At 38.8% G+C, this 18,707-nt stretch overlaps 1 protein-coding gene across 1 annotated transcript in view; it reads right to left on the bottom strand.

Moving 5' to 3' along the window:
* Positions 1–15: 15 nt before the first annotated feature.
* LOC134541394 (uncharacterized) overlaps positions 16–18,707 on the bottom strand; it is a 34,774-nt gene continuing 16,082 nt past the window's right edge. Inside the window, exons 3-5 of the mRNA XM_063384817.1 lie at positions 7,369–7,581; positions 4,991–5,164; positions 16–1,747 (exon numbers count right to left, since the gene is read on the bottom strand). Of these exons, the coding sequence (XP_063240887.1) occupies positions 1,121–1,747; positions 4,991–5,164; positions 7,369–7,581 (1,014 nt within the window). The 3' untranslated portion in view covers positions 16–1,120. The remainder of the gene's footprint in view (positions 1,748–4,990; positions 5,165–7,368; positions 7,582–18,707) is intronic.

Genomic DNA, 18,707 nt, shown 5'->3' with positions numbered 1-18,707 from the left:
AAAAAACCACAGCCATTAATATTAATATAAGCCTTTTTATTTCTTGTAATAGTTATTGAATAACATTAACAATTGCATGATTTGTTGTATAAATAACATATTTATTTAACAGGCGATGACATAAAAGATCAAATTTACCCATTAGTTTTGAACGTGACACTAACTATTTCGTATATCACAACAATTATGTCATTTTAATGATAAATATTCTACCTCGCTCCTTTAGCCTACGTGATTATGCTGAAGACTTAAAGAGAGTTTTCAATTCACAATGGTTCTATCAGTTTCTGCTGTGAATCTAAAAACAAGTTTATATATATTCAAGATTCTATTTACATCCATACTTGTATGTCGTAAATTTGTTTAGGAGTTGACGTACGAACCATGCTATACAATATTACTAACAGTCACCCGTGAATTATCTGTTTTCTAACTCCCGGACGTATGCCAACGAAGCTTGGTATTTATTGCATTAAGGTCCACTGTGGGATGTGACAGTTCTCTAACAGGACCAATTTAACACTGTAAAATTTTTTCTACTTTTAAAAGGATTATCCTTGTACACTCAGTTGCCAACGATATTACTTGCAACACTACAATGCATAGCTTTGTGCCAATTGCAATTTTAACCAGCTCTGCCTTGCAGTTTTACAAGTGATATCGTTGGCAAGGATTTTCCTTGTAAAAAGTATAAGAAATATCTTACAGTGTACCTGTTTTCATATTCCAGGAGTAGGTATGGTACAAACAACTTGTAAATCATTAAAATGGGTCTTAGAAACAAATTCATGGTGGTTTGAATAAATAATTAATAAATGTTCATGAAATAATGTTTATTTTTCTACAACGGTAAAATTTCTATTGGAAAAAAATAAAGTTATGACAAACAGATGTTAATAAGCAGTAAATAAAAGACGGACCTGTTGTTACAAACAAATTTTGTTGGATGCAAAAGAACGATTTTCCTTAGTGTAGATATGAAAGGTTGTGCATGTGAATGCGTGAATGTGCGAGGGTGTGAATGTGAATACGTGCATGTGCTAGGGTGTGAATGTGGTAGAGTGTGAATGTGATAGGGTGTGAATGTGATAGGGTGTGAATGTGATAGGGTGTGAATGTGTTAGGGTGTGAACGTGAGAGGGTGTGAATGTGTGAATGTACGAGGGTCTGAATATGCGAGGGTGTGAATGTAAAGTGTGAATGTGTGAATGAGCGAGGGTGTGCATGTGTGAATGTACGAGGGTGTGAATGTGCGAGGGTGTGAATGTGTGACTGTGAGGCGGCGGAAGGAATCGTAGCGGGCGTCAGCGCCCCCAGCTGTGGCTGGAGGCAGAGGACAGGCTGGCGGCGTAGCTGCCGCCCCCGCCGCACTGGAGGCAGCCGTAGCTTCCTCCCGCCTGCGCCGGCGCGTATCCCACGCCGTAGCCGTAGCCGACTCCCGGCCCGCCGCCCCCGCCGCCCCCGCCGCCGCCGGAAGCGAGGTCGCCGCCGTATCCGGACCCGTAGCCCCCCTGCGGGCCGACGCCCCCGCCCCCGCCGCCTCCGGGCCCGTAGCCACCGCGGTAGCCGTAGCCCTCGCCCGGCCCGTAGCTTCCGCCTCCACCGCCCCCAGGGCCGGTGCCGCCCCCGTAGCCGTAGCCGTCCCCGCCGCCACCGTAGCCCTGGGCCGTGTAGCCGCCGCCGCCGCACACGCTGCAGACGCTCCTCCGGGGGCGGGCGTCGTCGTAGCGCCGCCCCCAGCCGCCGCCTGCGGACAAGGAGTGTGGGTCAGCCTGTATGCAAGGCGAGGGAAGTTGCAACAAGCCTCATCACCACTGCAGGTGTCATTATTAAAGTCAAAACCACACACTGCACTGATTGCGCTTATTATGCAGGGGCGTAGGAACCGGGGGGGACAGGGGGGACGTGTCCCCCTGAACTTTTTGGTTGGAGGGGACTGTTCCCCCCAACTTTCTAGACCGTGATATTTTTATTTTATAATATTATTCTGCCCAACTTTATTTGTAATAACTTCACTCATAAAATTTTATCTTAAAGAAACAATAATAATTTTAACATCGATGTATCCAATGGTTAGATACAAAAACTGCTTAAAAAGCGCTATTTTGCACTTTTAAAATCAAAATTTTCCGGTGGAGGACCCCCGGACCCCCCGTCTTAGTAAGAGGGGAATGGGTTTACATGACATCAAAATCATTATTTGTCCCCCCCCAACTTTATGAACACAGCTACGCCAATGTTATTATGCATAGTTAGAGATCGGAAAAATTCGCAGATTCATATTTCGCGATAGTCTGAAATTCATACACATATACCTTTAAGCTGCTCTTACTATTGGCTCACTGTTCGTCTGGGCGACTCTGACCCAATAAGCAACCCTCAACCAAAGAAGTAACAGATCACAGGCAGACCAATTTGAGACGACTCACAAGTCAGCAGCCAACGAACTGGCGTTATTTTTCCCGAGTGTACAGAGGAATGTGTAGACTATCCTGAAGGTCATCGAAACCGCGATTTTTTTCAGGTCCCTATGCATACAGTTATTCAGGCTGAGTCAGGATTCGACCGCAGTACTTAGGTAGTAGGCGCATCGCGAGGAAGTAGGTTGCAAACCTCTATACCACTCACGGTCTCAGTGCGTTCCGGTGATGGGATACGTCTTTGACATTATGTATTGTAAACAATAGAGAAAGTATTTAAGATGGAACACTGGTAATCTCAAAAAATTTTAATTGAATGAAATCCCACAACTACTGTGAATTTTGTGGCTGTAGGAAAATTATTTGAGGTATCACCTTTATTTTCCTCAAATTTTTTTAATGAGGTGTCCTATTAATCCCCTCAATAATTAAAGTGATATAAGTTTTTCTGTGTTTGTGGAAATTTATTTAATTAAAAACTGTTCAGTCTCTCAAAGGGCCCATCTTAAATACTTTCTCTATTATCTATATATAAATAAAAATGTAAATGTTCCCGTTCGTTAAAAATCTGAAATATTCAAAAGTTCTTCACCAATTGATTCGAAATCTTCACACAACGTTAACAACTTGAATGATAGGAAATTGTGCGAGAGAGTAAAAATTTGATATAACTAAAAAGAAAGATGCTTTTCTTTAGAATTACCAATAATTAATTTAAATACAATGAGTTCTACAGGATAAAAAACTTTTTAGATAGTTATGGTTCAAGTCTTTGTTAGAGTTTTATTTCGAAAAAAGTGGCTCTATCACGCAATCATTAATTTATTTTGGCATGCATTCAATTTGAGATAAAAATGGCACATTTGAACGGCACATAAAACCTTCTTTTCTTGCAGAAAAAAAAACATCAACATCAAGTGGCGCTGCAGGATTTCACGTGTCTGAAAGGTCAAAGAAATTTGTCAGTTCAGGTCTGAAAACCCGGAAAGGGGATTGTGGGCTCAGATTATATATATATATATATATATTTTTTTTGGGAAAAAATAGTTTTTCCTAACCATGTTTAGAGAGACCCCTATAATATTGGGAATTTGACTAACGTCAGATTAAAATTGAAAGCCTCATGTTTGCTCTATCAACAGTCGGCACTGCCTGACTCACTCACTTCTCTCCCATCTCAGCGTCGTTAACTCACGGTAGAAAATTCGCGGATTCATTTCGAGATGGACAAAAAAAAAATTGGTTGTCTGTAAAGTCGGTTTACGGACGATAGTTTAACGTGACAACGTCATAACAAAACATTGATGAAATGATTGATCCAGAAGAAAAGGAAATATATTCGGCCTGAGACTGAGCCGTAATAGGTTTCTGCAACCAAACCATTTAGGTATTAAAAATATTATATTCTTTGAGGAAGATTTTTTTTTTTTAAATTTTTCTATCTTTTGTATGATAAAATCTACCTCTGCATACTTTTATGAATAAAATGGAATCATTTTTATTGAATTATCACAAACGACGAAAATATGATTGAAAAGTAAAATCGATGGTCGTTCCAATCGAGTGGAAGAGATATGCCACGATTGCGTAGGCCCTACAATGAGCATGAAGAGAGATTACAATGAACAAATAGGACACATCCGTAGTGGGACATCCGTAGTGGGACACTTTTTCGTGCGTGCAGCCGGCGTTCATCGATTTATTAGACGTTGTCACGTCAAAAATGCAAACATACTTCAATGCTGCCTCTGCTATTGGCTCGCGAAACATCCCCGGGCCAGCGAGGAACACTCTACAAAAAAAAAGCTGTATGGTATCACAGGACATCGCGGCAGGACGTCTCACAAAGACAGCAACCAGCATCCAGCGAGCGGGGTGACATCTGCCCCAGTGTGGACAGGACTGTGCAGTACATCCTGTAGTCCATCCTAGGCTGTCAGGCTCGCGGTCGCAGAGGGGCGTGTCCAAGCAACCGCGGTCCAATCACGGGAGTGTGTGGCTTGCGAACCATCTGTCTGCCGGAGGTCATACTTCAGGCAGTTCGTGGAAATGAGCCTTCTCTCTGCGGTAACAAAAAAAAGAGAGAGAAGAGATTTGCGGGAGTGAGAGGGGATAGTCCTGATCTCATGCTCGGGGTTCCCCCCCCCCTCCTTCAGTTGTTTACACTCTGAGCTGGTCGTGTCTGCATGCTAGAGGCCGGAAAAATTCGCGAGTTCAATGACCTCCAGGATAGACTCCGTGATCCTCTGCCTACTTGGACAAACGGCGCCTGTTCATTGGGTGCTGAATTTTTGAGGCGTCTCAAGTGGGCAACTTGTGATTGGATACTTCTTAGATTGATGGTCTCCAATTGGCCAAGAGTCCTGCATATTAACAGTGAACCAATAGCAGAAGCAGCACAAGTGTATAATTATTTGAATTTTAGCATATCACGAAATGAACCCGCGAATTTTTTTTCCGGTCTCTACGTCATCGGCTGCTGTCTCGTGAGACGTCCCAACGTGGCGGCCTGGTGGAGTGTTTCTCACTGGCCCAGAGTTGCGGAACGAGGCCGCGGGTATCCGGGGTACCTGGGGCGTGGGACCAGGGCGGTGTCTGCCCCGGCAGCAGCACCAGAAGGAGTCCCTGGAGCGATGTGGGGGGACACGGTACCTGGGGCGCCAGACGAGCGCAGGGCCAGCGCCAGCACGCAGGCGGTCGCCAGCAGCAGCCTCATGGTTCGGAGACCTCCGCGCCTCGCGCTCCTTATATACCCGGGACCCCCCATGGGGCCTGGGGGGAGTAGGGGGGGGGAGGGACCGCGTCATCACCGTTTGTCTCGGGCTTCCCGCCGCAGATAGCATCTCTGCCGGCACTCCCAGCTCCGGGTCGCATCTTCTAACCTCGCGAGCACTTTCCCACTGGATCCAGCACTTTTATAAGTTTTTTTTTTACGTGACAACGTCTAATAAAACGATGAACGCCGGCTGCACGCGCGAAAAAGGATGACTCGTTGTCCCGTTACGCTCGTTGTACGCTTGCACCGCTATCTATCTCTCTCTTCCAACTCGATTGGGAACAAACCATCGATTTGACTTTTTTTTCGAGGCACATCAAACTTGAAACACCTCCCATTCGTTTCCTACCTTTTCCCATCATCGTCCCATCCTTGACAGAGCAACACAGATTGGAAGAAGTTAAATGGCAAACGTGCATAAAAGTTATAGTTAAAATAATCTGTTCGTTAAAGTAATTAACATGTTTGAATTAATTAGCGCAAATAAAAGTAAATTTATCAATTAAATTGTAGATTTCATTTCACTCCTTCTTTGTATCCATACAAAATAGTGAAAATTCAATAGAAATGATTCAATTTTATTCATAAAAGCATGCAATCATTTCATCAATGTTTTGTTGTGACGTTGTCACGTTAAACTATCGTCCGTAAACCGACTTTACAGACAAAAAATTTTTTTAATTGGACTAGTACATCAACGCTCAGATCTAGTACTTTTTCTTTAATATTACAGTAACTCCAATATGTTTTATTATCAAGCGTAATTATTTATTAAAAACTATGGAATGTATGTGCGTGTGTGTGTGGTGTGATATTTTAGTTCCGGGCGTCGCAATGTCATAATAACTTCCTAAATTGTTAAAACCATAATAAATTACAATTTGGTACATTTTTTTCTTGAAATCTAGTACTTTTTTACTCGCCTAAGTTGGTACGAAATTTTTTTTTTCCTTGTGGACACCTGACGCGAGCTTTTTGTACCTCACTTACCTGCTGGGGCAGCCTTCTTTTCACAGACGAGAGAGCCAAAACCCGAAGTTCCCCGAAGTTCATGCTTTTTTTTTCCGTATCTTTGATGTAGCTATCCTAACCAAACCAACCGTCCACAATGTTTTAAAGTATTTATAATGTAGCTAACCTAACCTAATTGAAAGAGACCGGAAAAATTCGCGGGTTTAATGACCTCCAGGATGGACTCCAATATCCTCTACACACTCGGGCAAATGCCAACTGTTCATTGGCTGCTGACTTGTGAGTCGTCTCGACTGGGTGGCCTGTGGTTCGACACTTCTACGAGTGAGGGTCTCTAATTTGCCCTCAGTCCTCCAGATTAACAGTGGACCAATGGCAGAAGCAGCACTAAGGATTAATTATTTGAATTTTAGCATAACACGAAATGAACCCGCGAATTTTTCAGGTCTCTACTAATTGACCATTAGTATCCTTTTATCAACACCGCCATATTTATTTACATTGAACAAAAAAAAAAAAAACTAAGATGCACGATCGGAGGTTTGGCTCTCTCGTCTGTGAAAAGAAGACTTCCCCCTGCTGTAGGACCTGGGAGTGGAGCTGACCCATGAGTTGTCGGAGCTGTTGTCAGTCGTTGCAGTTATTATTCCTTCTGAGAATATAATGCAAAACCTTTCCGAAACCTCCTCCAATTGTCCTGAAACCCTTTTCTGGGATGATGTCTTTCGTAAAAGGTGGATAATTAAACACAGGGCATGTGACTGGATACCCCAATCCATTGAAAATAAATTTCACGCTGAAATCGATTGCATGTGTCACCTCGAAAATTTCTCCCATTTTTGAAAACGGGTTGAATCGATAAACAACAGCATGATTTCCCAAGCAGCCCCTTCTCTTCTTGTTATTAATTAATATGGAGTTGAAAATCTCGTACTTTTTCCACGCTGTCTTCGCCAGTGAGAATGTAATATCAGGGCGAGTCTCTGGCGGGCTACTGTCCACGAATATGACGGGTGAAAAGGGAGTCCATAGAGGTAGCTGCAAGGCATGTGACAAGAAGTCCATAAAGATATCCACCTCACCTCTTTGAGAGAAAATCACAAATGCAGTAGTCTCTCGTGGCATGGCCTCATTCAAAGTATTGTTCCCTTGGAAAATGTACACAGCGTGTGATGCCATTGAGTGCAGCGAAGCAGTTGCTCTGTCCTTGGTGTGATGCCCATCATCGTCGGTGTATATAACAATGTTTCTGGCTGAGTCCGCCAAGCTCCTGAAGATCATGGACACAGCCTCCCTCAGGAACTGGTGGTCCATGTTGTCTCCTGCTTGTGGGGCCAGGATCTGTCCTTCGCTAGAAGGACGAACAAGCAGGACTACCAATGTGAGAAGTGAGGTCTTCATCACAGCTGCCACCTGCAGAAATATAAAAGTCATGTTCACTGAGAGAAATGTTCACAGGATGGACAAATAGCAGCCCAAACATTAGTATACCAACAATGTGTAATCTGTGTTAATGATAGTTCGAAGTGCTGCAGGATTATATTTATGATATATATTTATCTCATATTATGGTTTTTTTCTCTATAAAATAAACTTGAATAAATAATGTTAATGTATGTGTTAATTTTACTTCATATTCATCTCACACATAAATATAAACAATTCTTTTGTGTTTATTGGACTTACTAATTTTTTCCAGAATCTAGAGTGATGAAGATATTCATAATGTTTCACAGTTATAAGTTTTAAAATGCAAGTAGGCTTTAATATTAGTTTTTTTTACTTACTTGTGAGTCCATGTGTTAAAAAAATTATTATTTACAGTGTATGTGTGAGCTAGGAAAAGAATGTAACAAAAGTGTAGGTTAGTCGCAGGTGACTTTAGTTATTAGTATTCACAATGAAAACATTAATGTAGGATTGGTCTATATACATTTTTCGGATGTTATTGAATCAAAAACACTCGCATATTTACAAGTTCACTAGCCCCAACTAGTGTGTGTATTTTCTTAAATACACTTGTTATTCATTACACAAATATAACATTAATAAAGCCCTTACTTATAGTACTTCACAAAATAATAATTTTATCTAAATAGTGATAAACAAGAGATATTTATTTAAAATTTGCAATCTCACAGCAAATTGTTACAAAATTTAAATAACAATATATATTTTTAATAAATACTTACATCACTGTCTTTGAAGTCTTTGGTTATATTCACAATAAATTAACTTATAAATAAACCAGATAACACATGCTTTCTCAACGAAGACTATATTAATCCTGCAAGTGTGATTTCATGGCAGCCAAATATTTGTATCATCTGCTAATGTGCTACTAACATAAACCTACATTTTTTACCTGCTAGACTGCACTAGTGCAAATCAGTAGATCCTCAGCTATTATAGCCACCTGCTGTCTAGTCATCAACATCATCTTGTTACCACGTCACCCCTGTTCTCAGCCCCGTGTCCCACACCTAACACCGGAGATCAGAGAATTAGTCAGTCTGCACATGGGACTCGAACCCACTACTCCAACAAGCACCGGGGGACAGACATGGACACGTAATATATTTTAATAATTTTAAAAATATTTTAACTATACTTCAGATTTTTAAATATTTTATTATTTAATTACCGACGGTGGGGTTGAAATCATCGACTTTGTAAGCTATGACCACAATCTGCCGCCTGTACTTTTACTCTCTTTTTACATCCACTATCAGTTTCTGTAAACTTGTATAGCATTGTAGATGCATTAATTTATACTGTTTCCATTAAAATATAAAAAAAAATAACGTTAGATTATCAGAATAAGAATCATAGTATTTTTTGGCATTTTATCAAACAAAATGGTTGCAGTAATTAGCATTCAATAAAGTTATCTGAATTTTAGGACACACATTCCTTAATACCTGTTCCCAAAACGTCTTAGGCAGTATTCTCTATTGCGGCAGCACGAAAATTCCCAAACTGCAATACCTTACAGAAGAAATAGCTTCATGAAAATTCTTTGAGCGAACACGTCTGTGCTTACTGGATGTTGGCGGGCACTGTGGGTTTTATTTGATGAGTTTAATCGTGGAAGTATTTTGGGTCGGTAGCTCATTAATAAGATAAAAAAGTAATGGTGGCGTGAAGTGATCACCAATGACCACTTCTGCGAGGTATCGCCGTTTCGATCATCACGTGGATATGCTACTCAAACACAATCCAGGTAAATGGATTCTCCTGTCTGGGAATCGAATCAAGACATCAGAAGCGAGGATCTGAGGCTGAGGAACACGCTGCCATCTAGCGGTCACGATTCACTAATGGAAATGCAGTCTCTGAAGTCATCACAGGCTTTTACTTTATTACACCGAGGTCTTTTCTTTTAGTCCGGAATTTGCATTACTAATTTTAATCTCCCCTACGCACTGGAATGTAAATAATAAATAAAATATATTAAATAATACTGGTAATCAAATAACTTAGGAAAATGAGTGAAGACATATATGAAATTACTAATTTTTAGGTTGAAATTTTATGAGTGGTTGTTTAGGAGTATGGGCAGGTGTTAAAAACGGATTTCGGAATTTGGTGGAAATAACCACATGCTAGCATTGCACTTCTGCCATCCAATATGCACTGCATTTAATCCGCAGAAGTCAATGTTGATCATGTGCCACAAGCCAACAAAATCAATCCCAGAATGAAAATGATATTGTTGTCACAAAAACCCAAAAAATTTGTGCATATGAGTTCTAGATACTGATACAACATGGGTGAGTGATCTTTTAATGCGTTCGAGAACTGGCATTTGTTCCCGTCATCATGCACAAACAGACTGAAGATGAAAGTTACTGAAACGTCAACAACCGTTTATGGCAGGGAACCTGCTGTGTTCGTCAGTGTTTACGTTGTGTTGTCCATAATACCTGTTTAGGTGCTTATTTGGGTTTAGCTGGTTGACTTAGCTTATATAGGCTTGTTCTCTTTGTGTTTATGCCGTCACTTTTATTTCTTCATTGGCGTTGTTGAATATCTTCCTTCACGAGCAGTGCAGGACTGCAGTGTTGATCGCACAAGACACTGCATTGAAACACGTGGTCTCGCCAGGACGCGTGTATCCACTGTGACCGACCCAGTCATATGACAAGTCTCAGATTCGCTCGCACGGGCAGCAAATATCGCTTGGTTGGACTCTGGGTCGAGTACAATTGATACCCGCACTTTGATCGGCCACGTGGCGTGGTCCAAGTTTGCCGCCGAGTCAGCGTATCTCCCAGACAGGTTCACACACGATGGCTTAATGCACGTCATTGTACTTTCCAAACTGACATCAAGGGGTATCGCCGCACTCTATCACAACTCATAGCTTCGCAGGAGATACCGCGATGGTTTCACGGCCCGGTTGCCTTCCGCTCCTCAGCTGGAGACGTGCAACAACAAGTCTCCAATTTCAAGGAGGGGACCGGTCACAGACGTGCGTGATGTGTGCACAGAGAGTGCAGTCAACAAACAGCCCCCACCCGTGCTTCCACTGTTGTTCCACGGAGTTAGTATCCCCCAAGGGGGCTCCCACCCCCGGCTACCTGTCTGGAACGGGGCACCGCTGCTTGCAAGCCATGTGGTGACGTCACGGCCCTCAGCCGAGTCCAAGGTTCCGTGAGTCAGCCACGAGTCCCCTGGTCCCGGCTTTGTGACCTTGAAGGCAGCTGGCGACAACTGGTTGCGTGCGTCACGTGAATTACTCCTGCTCGGCACAGTAATATACTTACTTTGATTTCCAGTGCAAGTAATTAATGTAATTAAATTATATAAAGTACTTGAATGGCAAGGTTTACATGGTTGGTAAATTATAAATTCAAACGAGTTGAAAATATTTAAATAACTAATAATAATTAAATATCTATATTAATTCATGCAAAAAACCAATTATTTAAACATGTTATATAGTCAAGATTAAATTTTATTAAACAATGAAAATTAATGTACATGCTGTTTGTTTGAACAAATTTATTAATTATAATTATTAATTAAAAATTAATTGTGATAATTTTTAATACAAATAAATTTTACATACAGAAAATAATAGCAATTATATAAATACACTCCAAACTACACATGAAAAAACTTTATAAATGCAATTTAACTCTCGAATATTCACTATAAATAAATGTTTTTAATAATATTGGCTAGTATTGAATATAAACCTATAATGTATGTGATTAAAAGCACATGTTTTTTTAAATTTATATATAGCCTCTTTTTCATCCTGTCAATTTTTTTGGTTTACTGTGCGTGCATTGTAATAATGCACGCGCTTCAAATTTTATAACGTTCCTAAATAAGTATAACATATCCTCATGTATTAAATTACACCTGAAAAAAATTATAAACACAATTTTTATCACTAATATAAACAAAAATGTTTTTTGATGTGTACAAGTATTTAATATCTCACATAAGAATAATATTTAAAAGGGCATACATAATTTTCATTGCTTGTAGCCTTTTTTAATATTGCTTTTTTTTGATACTGTGAATATTTTAATGCTTGTAGAGCGCGCATTGTTAAATTTGTATCCCATCATTCTTCATTACGTGCCTAAAGAATTATAACTTTAAAATGATTGAAGATACTTTGGCAATTTGCTTAAACACACTAAGTTTAAAGTCTATCTTAACACGCTGGAATACCTCAGAGATAATATAATTCCAAGGGAACTGATTTGTATGCTTCTGTGTATGGCCTTTATAGTCAAATTATTATTAATGGTTTTTTACAATTAAACCATTTAAGTTATGTATAGGCAGTAATTTATGACACATATAATTATTTGATCGACTGACTAAATTTTAATAACATCTAGAAGAGACATCAGCCAATGGGAAGAGTAAGTCTTTTGTTGAAGTCACAATTCGATCTCTGGTTGCACTCAGGCAGTTCTTTTTACTAAAATTATTATTTTCTTGTCATCCAACCAAGACATTTATATAATAAAATTATTCTGAAGGGTTATTTTAAAAATATAAATATTGTTAAACGTATGAGATAATTTCAACAAATATATGTAGTATGTACCACTGCAGAAGAGAACATAATACATGCTAGATATCAATAATTATTAATAGTTAAGTCTGCTACCAGACATTTACGATAGAATATAAAAGATTATTACTACAACCCTATTATCTGCATCTTACTTGTTGCCGCCCTTCATGTCCAAGATCTTGAGCCATACTATTGATTAAAATGAATACAACAACCACATAACTTATGTAATCCCCCATAAAAATGCAGCATGTACAACTATTTTCTATGGGCTTTCTAATGGCTACATAATTGCAGTCGTAAATTTAATTGCTGAATTTACTTGTAGAATGGAAAATACTCTACATTTTATGGCAATTAAATGAGCCGCCATATTAAACACATAAAACTCATCCGCACCATCAAAGAAATAACAAAAGACCATATGGGAAAAATAAAAAATACATGGATAAAAATTATGTTATCTAATTAACTCACCAAAAGATTTAAATTTTCTGCGGTCTGTGGTGTACTTTACTTTTAGAAACATTCTCATTTAATATAATGTAGTTATATTTAGTGTTAAAAAAGAGAATATTTGCATCTATATTTATATTGAATAATTCAAGAAATGGATATTTTAAATTAATAAGGAGAGAGTTTATTTGCAACTAACCAAAATCAATTCAGTAAAAAATGATACAACAGCAATTACATAGCCACAAATGAGAACATAGAAAAAGCTTTGGATCTGCTGTATTTTTAAGGGAGAAATGACAATGTCTGATTTACGATTGTCTGACTTATACTCATCAATTACATTGGCTAATATCTTAAAGATAATGCCCGCCTCAATTCCAGACTGCATGATGTAATTCAGGTGATCAATAAATGGATAGTTTTCCCTGAACTCGTTGCCTATGTACAGATATTTAATGCTCTGTTCAACTATGTGTAATAAAGGTCGATTTTCTACGAAATAAATTTTTTTGTTCACTTCAAAATTCGCTCCTGTCAAGAAATACAATATACTCAAGTTCCTGTGATTTATTGTAGTATTTATCATTTCTTCTAGTGTGTCTGTTACTCCCATGTGGTTAATCACTATCTCTGTAACTTTATCATTAAAGTCAATCTCATCGAAAAGAACTGATAAATCTAATTTTATGTTTGTGCCAATTTGAGAAGGTAGACCTACCTGAATATCAGAATATTCTATATCTTCAATTCTGTTGATATCTGCATAATATTGTGGTACCATGATATAGCTAGTAAGAGACCCAGAGTACGCATTGTTTATCACGATGTTGAGTATTAGAACAGAAAATGCATACATTCTGAACCACCAAGGAGTATCTTGATGGATGAAAGTTCCCACAAATAAAAGTCTGAATGTTTCTAAGCATTCGATAGATTTTCTTGCACGTTTTGAGAGGAAGTATTTCCAGAGATTTTTTCCCACGACAAGTATCGTGAAACAGAAAAGAAAATACGCCATCCATAACCAGTAAGTAAAAGGCAGGACTAATTCATCCAAGATGGAATTTTCTGGGCTGCCGGAACAATCAAAACTAACTTCTCGATCATAAATGGGTAAAACGATATCTTTAAATTATTTGAATGGAGGAAACAAATTGGATATATAACATCTAATCTGCCGCAAAATCCATCAGGCAGCACCCATCTGGGATTGTCGCATACATGCTTGAGGTCAGTGGTTCCAGTGAAATTATTCCTTTTGTGAAGATATTGCATAACCTTTCCAACACCTCCTCCAATTGTTCTAAATCCCTTTTCTGAGATGATATCTTTAGTAAAAGGGGGATAATTAAACACAGGAAATTTAACCGGATATTTCATTGCATTGAAGAAATATTTAACGCTGAAATCGATTGTATTTGTTACCTCGAAAATTTCTCCCATGATTGTAAACGGGTTGAATCGATAAGCAACAGCACGATTTCCCAAACTGCCCCTTCTCTTCTTGTTATTAATTAATATGGAGTTGAAAATCTCGTACTTTTTCCACGCTGTCTTCGCCAGTGAGAATGTAATATCAGGGCGAGTCTCTGGCGGGCTACTGTCCACGAATATGACCGGTGAAAAGGGAGTCCATAGAGGTAGCTGCAAGGCATGTGACAAGAAGTCCATAAAGATATCCACCTCACCTCTTTCAGAGATAATCACAAATGCGGTACTCTCTCGTGGCATGTCCTCATTCAGAGTGTTGTTCTCTTGGAAAATGTACACAGCGTGTGATGCCATTGAGTGCAGAGAAGCAGTTGCTCTGTCCTTGGTGTGATGCCCATCATCCTCGGTGTATATAACAATGTTTCTGGCCGAGTCCGCCAAGCTCCTGAAGATCATGGACACAGCCTCCCTCAGGAACTGGTGATCCATGTTGTCTCCTGCTTGTGTGGCCAGGATCTGTCCTTCGCTAGAAGGACGAACAAGCAGGACTACCAATGTGAGAAGTGAGGTCTTCATCACAGCTGCCACCTGCAGAAATATAAAAGTCATGTTCACGGAGAGAAATGATCACAGGATGAACAAATAGCAGCCCAAACGTTAGTATACCAACAATGTGTAATCTGTGTTAATGATAGTTCCAAGTTCTGCAGGATTATATTTTTGATATATATGTATCTGATCTTATGGTTTTTGTCTCTATAAAATAAATTTGAAGAAATTATGTTAATGTATGTTTTAATTTTACCACAAATACATCACACACATAAAATATAAATAATTTATTTTGTGGTTATTGGAGTTACTAATTTTTCCCAGAATCTAGAGGGATGATAATATTAATAATGTTTCACAGTTATAAGTTTTAAAATGCAAGTGGGCTTTAATATTAGTTTTTTTACTTACTTGTGAGTTGAAGTCTTTAAAAAATTATTATTTACAGTGTATGTGTTAACTAGGATAAGTTTATTACAATTGTGTATGATAGTCACAGGTAACTTTAGTTATGAGTATTCACAATGAATACATTTATGTAGGATTGGTCTATATACATTTTTCGTATATTATTGAATCAAAATCACTCGCATATTTACAAGTTCACTAACCCCAACTAGTGTGTGTACTTTCTTAAATATACTTGTTATGCATTACACAAATATAACACTAATAAAGCCCTTAGTTATAGTACTTCACAAAATAATAATTTTATCTAAATAGTGATAAACCCGAGACATTTATTTATATTTTGCAAACTCACAGCAAATTGTTAAAAAAAAAAAAAGTATATACGTATTTTTAATAAAGATGTACATCACTGGCTTTGAAGTCTTTGGTTGGATTCACAATGAATTAACTTATAAATAAAACCGAAAACACATCTTTCCTCAATGATACCAAAGAGCAGGCAGACTCCCCACTCCCTTATCTAAGACTATATTAATCCTGCCAGTGTGATGTCATGGCAACCAAATCTTCGTATCATCTGCTAGTGTGCTACTAACATAAACCTACATTTGTTACCTGCTAGAGTGCACTAGTGACATTCAGTAGATCCTCAGCTGTTATAGCCACCAGCTGTCTAGTCATCAACATCATCTTGCTGCCACGGCTCTCCTGTTCTAAGCCACCTGAACCACATCTAACCTCGGAGATCAGAGAATTAGTCAGTCTGCACACGGGACTCGAACCCGCTACTCCAACATCCACCGAGGAACAGAGGTGGACATGAAATATATTTTAATAATTTTAAATTTTTTTTAACAATATTTCAGATTTTTATATATTTTATTATTCAATTACCGACGGTGGGGTTGAAATCATAGACTTTGTAAGCTATGACCTCAATCTTCGGCTTTTTCTTGTACTCTCTTTTTACATCCACTATCAGTTTCTGTAAACTTGTATAGCATTGTAGATGAATTCATTTTTACTGTTTCCATTAAAATATAAAAACAATTAAGTAAACTTATCAGAATAGCAATCGTTTTTTTTTTTGCTTTTCCTCAAACAAATTGGTTGAAGTAATTAGCTATCATTAATGTTATCTGAATGTTAGAACCCACATTCCTTAATACCTGTTCCCAAAACTTCTTAGACAGTATTCTGTATTGCTGCAGCAACAAATTCCCAAACTGCAATACCTTACACAAGAAATAGCTTCGTGTAAATCCTTTGAACGAGCACGTCTGAGATTACTGGATGTTGGCAAGCTCTGAGGGTTTTATTAGATGAGTTTAATCGTGGAAGTATTCTGGGTCGGTAGCTCATTAATAAGATAAAAAAGTAATGGTGGGGTGAAGTGATCACCCATGACCACTTCTGCGAGGTATCGCCTTATCGATCATCACGTGGATATGCTACTCTAACACAATCCAGTTAATGGATTGTCCTGTCCGGGAATCGAATCAGGACATCAGCAGCGAGGATCTGAGGCTGAGGAACACGCCGCCATCTAGCGGTCACGATTCACTAATGGAAATGCAGGCTTGGGAGTCATCATAGGCTTTTACTTTATTACACCGAGGTCTTTTCTTTTAGTCCGGAATTTGAATTACTCTTTTATAATCTCCCTTACACACTGGAATGTAAATAATAAATAAAATATATTAAATAATACTGGTAATCAAATAACTTAGGGAAATGAGTGAAGACATATATGAAAAAACTAAAGTTTAGGTTGAAATTTTATGAGTGGTTGTTTAGGAGTATGGGAAGGTGTAAAAAAGGATTTCGGTTTTTGGGGGAAATAACCACATGCTAGCATTGCACTTCTGCCATCCAAGATGCACTGCATTTAATCCGCAGAAGTCAATGTTCATCATATGCCACAAGCCAACAAAATCAATCCCAGAATGAAAATGATATTGTTCTCACAAAAACCCACAAAAATTGTGCATATGAGTTCTAGATACTGATACAACATGGGTGAGTGATCTTTTAATGCGTTCGAGAACTGGCAATTGTTCCCGTCATCAGACACAAACAGACTGAAGATGAAAGTTACTGAAACGTCAACAACCGTTTATGGCAGGGAACCTGCTGTGTTCGTCAGTGTTGACGTGTTGTTCATAATACCTGTTTAGGTGCTTATTTGGGTTTAGCTGGTTGACATAGATTATATAGGCTTGTTCTCTTTGTGTTTATGCAGTCACTTTTATTTCTTCATTGGCGTTGTTGAATATCTTCCTTCACGAGCAGTGCAGGACTGCAGTGTTGATCGCACAAGACACTGCATTGAAACACGTGGTCTCGCCAGGACGCGTGTATCCACTGTGACCGACCCAGTCATATGACAAGTCTCAGATTCGCTCGCACGGGCAGCAAATATCGCTTGGTTCGACTCTGGGTCGAGTACAATTGATACCTGCACTTTGATCGGCCACGTGGCGTGGTCCAAGTTTGCCGCCGAGTCAGCGTATCTCCCAGACAGGTTCACACACGATGGCTTAATGCACGTCATTGTACTTTCCAAACTGACATCAAGGGGTATCGCCGCACTCTCTCTATCACACCTCATAGCTTTGCAGGAGATCCGGCGATGGTTTCACGGACCGGTTGCCTTCCGCTCCTCATCTGGAGATGTGCAACAACAAGTCTCCGACTTCAAGGAGGGGACCGGTCACAGACGTGCGTGATGCGTGCACAGAGAGTGCAGTCAACAAACAGCCCCCACCCGTGCTTCGACTGTTTTTCCACGGAGTTAGTATCCCCCAAGGGGGCTCCCACCCCCGGCTACCTGTCTGGAACGGGGCACCGCTGCTTGCAAGCCATGTGGTGACGTCACGGCCCTCAGCCGAGTCCAAGGTTCCGTGAGTCAGCCACGAGTCCCCTGGTCCCGGCTTTGTGACCTTGAAGGCAGCTGGCGACAACTGGTTGTGTGCGTCACGTGAATTACTCCTGCTCGGCACAGTAATATACTTACTTTGATTTCCAGTGCAAGTAATTAATGTAATTAAATTATATAAAGTACTTGAATGGCAAGGTTTACATGGTTGGTAAATTATAAATTATAAATTCAAACGAGTTGAAAATATTTAAATAACTAATCATAATTCAATATCTATATTAATTCATGCAAAAAACCAATTATTTAAATTTGTAATATAGTCAAGATTAAATTTTATTAAACAATGAAAATTAATATACATGCTGTTTGTTTGAACAAATTTATTAATTATAATTATTTATTAAAAATTAATTGTGATAATTTTTGATACAAATAAATTTTACATACAGAAAATAATAGCAATTATATAAATACACTCCAAAATACACATGAATAAACTTTATAAATGCAATTTAACTCTCTAATATTCACTATAAATAAATGTTTTAATAAGATTGGCTGGCATTGAATATAAACCTATAATGTATGTGATTAAAAGCACATGTTTTTTTTTATTTATATATAGCCTCTTTTTCATCCTGTCAATTTTTTTGGTTTACTGTGCGTGCATTGTAATAATGCACGCGCTTCAAATTTTATAACGTTCCTAAATAAGTATAACATATCCTAATGTATAAAATTACACCTGAAAAAAATTAT

This window comes from Bacillus rossius, chromosome 18, assembly GCF_032445375.1.
Source record: "Bacillus rossius redtenbacheri isolate Brsri chromosome 18, Brsri_v3, whole genome shotgun sequence".
In the NCBI taxonomy this organism is placed as follows: Eukaryota; Metazoa; Arthropoda; class Insecta; order Phasmatodea; family Bacillidae; genus Bacillus; species Bacillus rossius.
The sequence above is the reverse complement of the archived record's forward strand: the minus strand, read 5'-3'. Positions and strand labels throughout refer to the sequence as shown.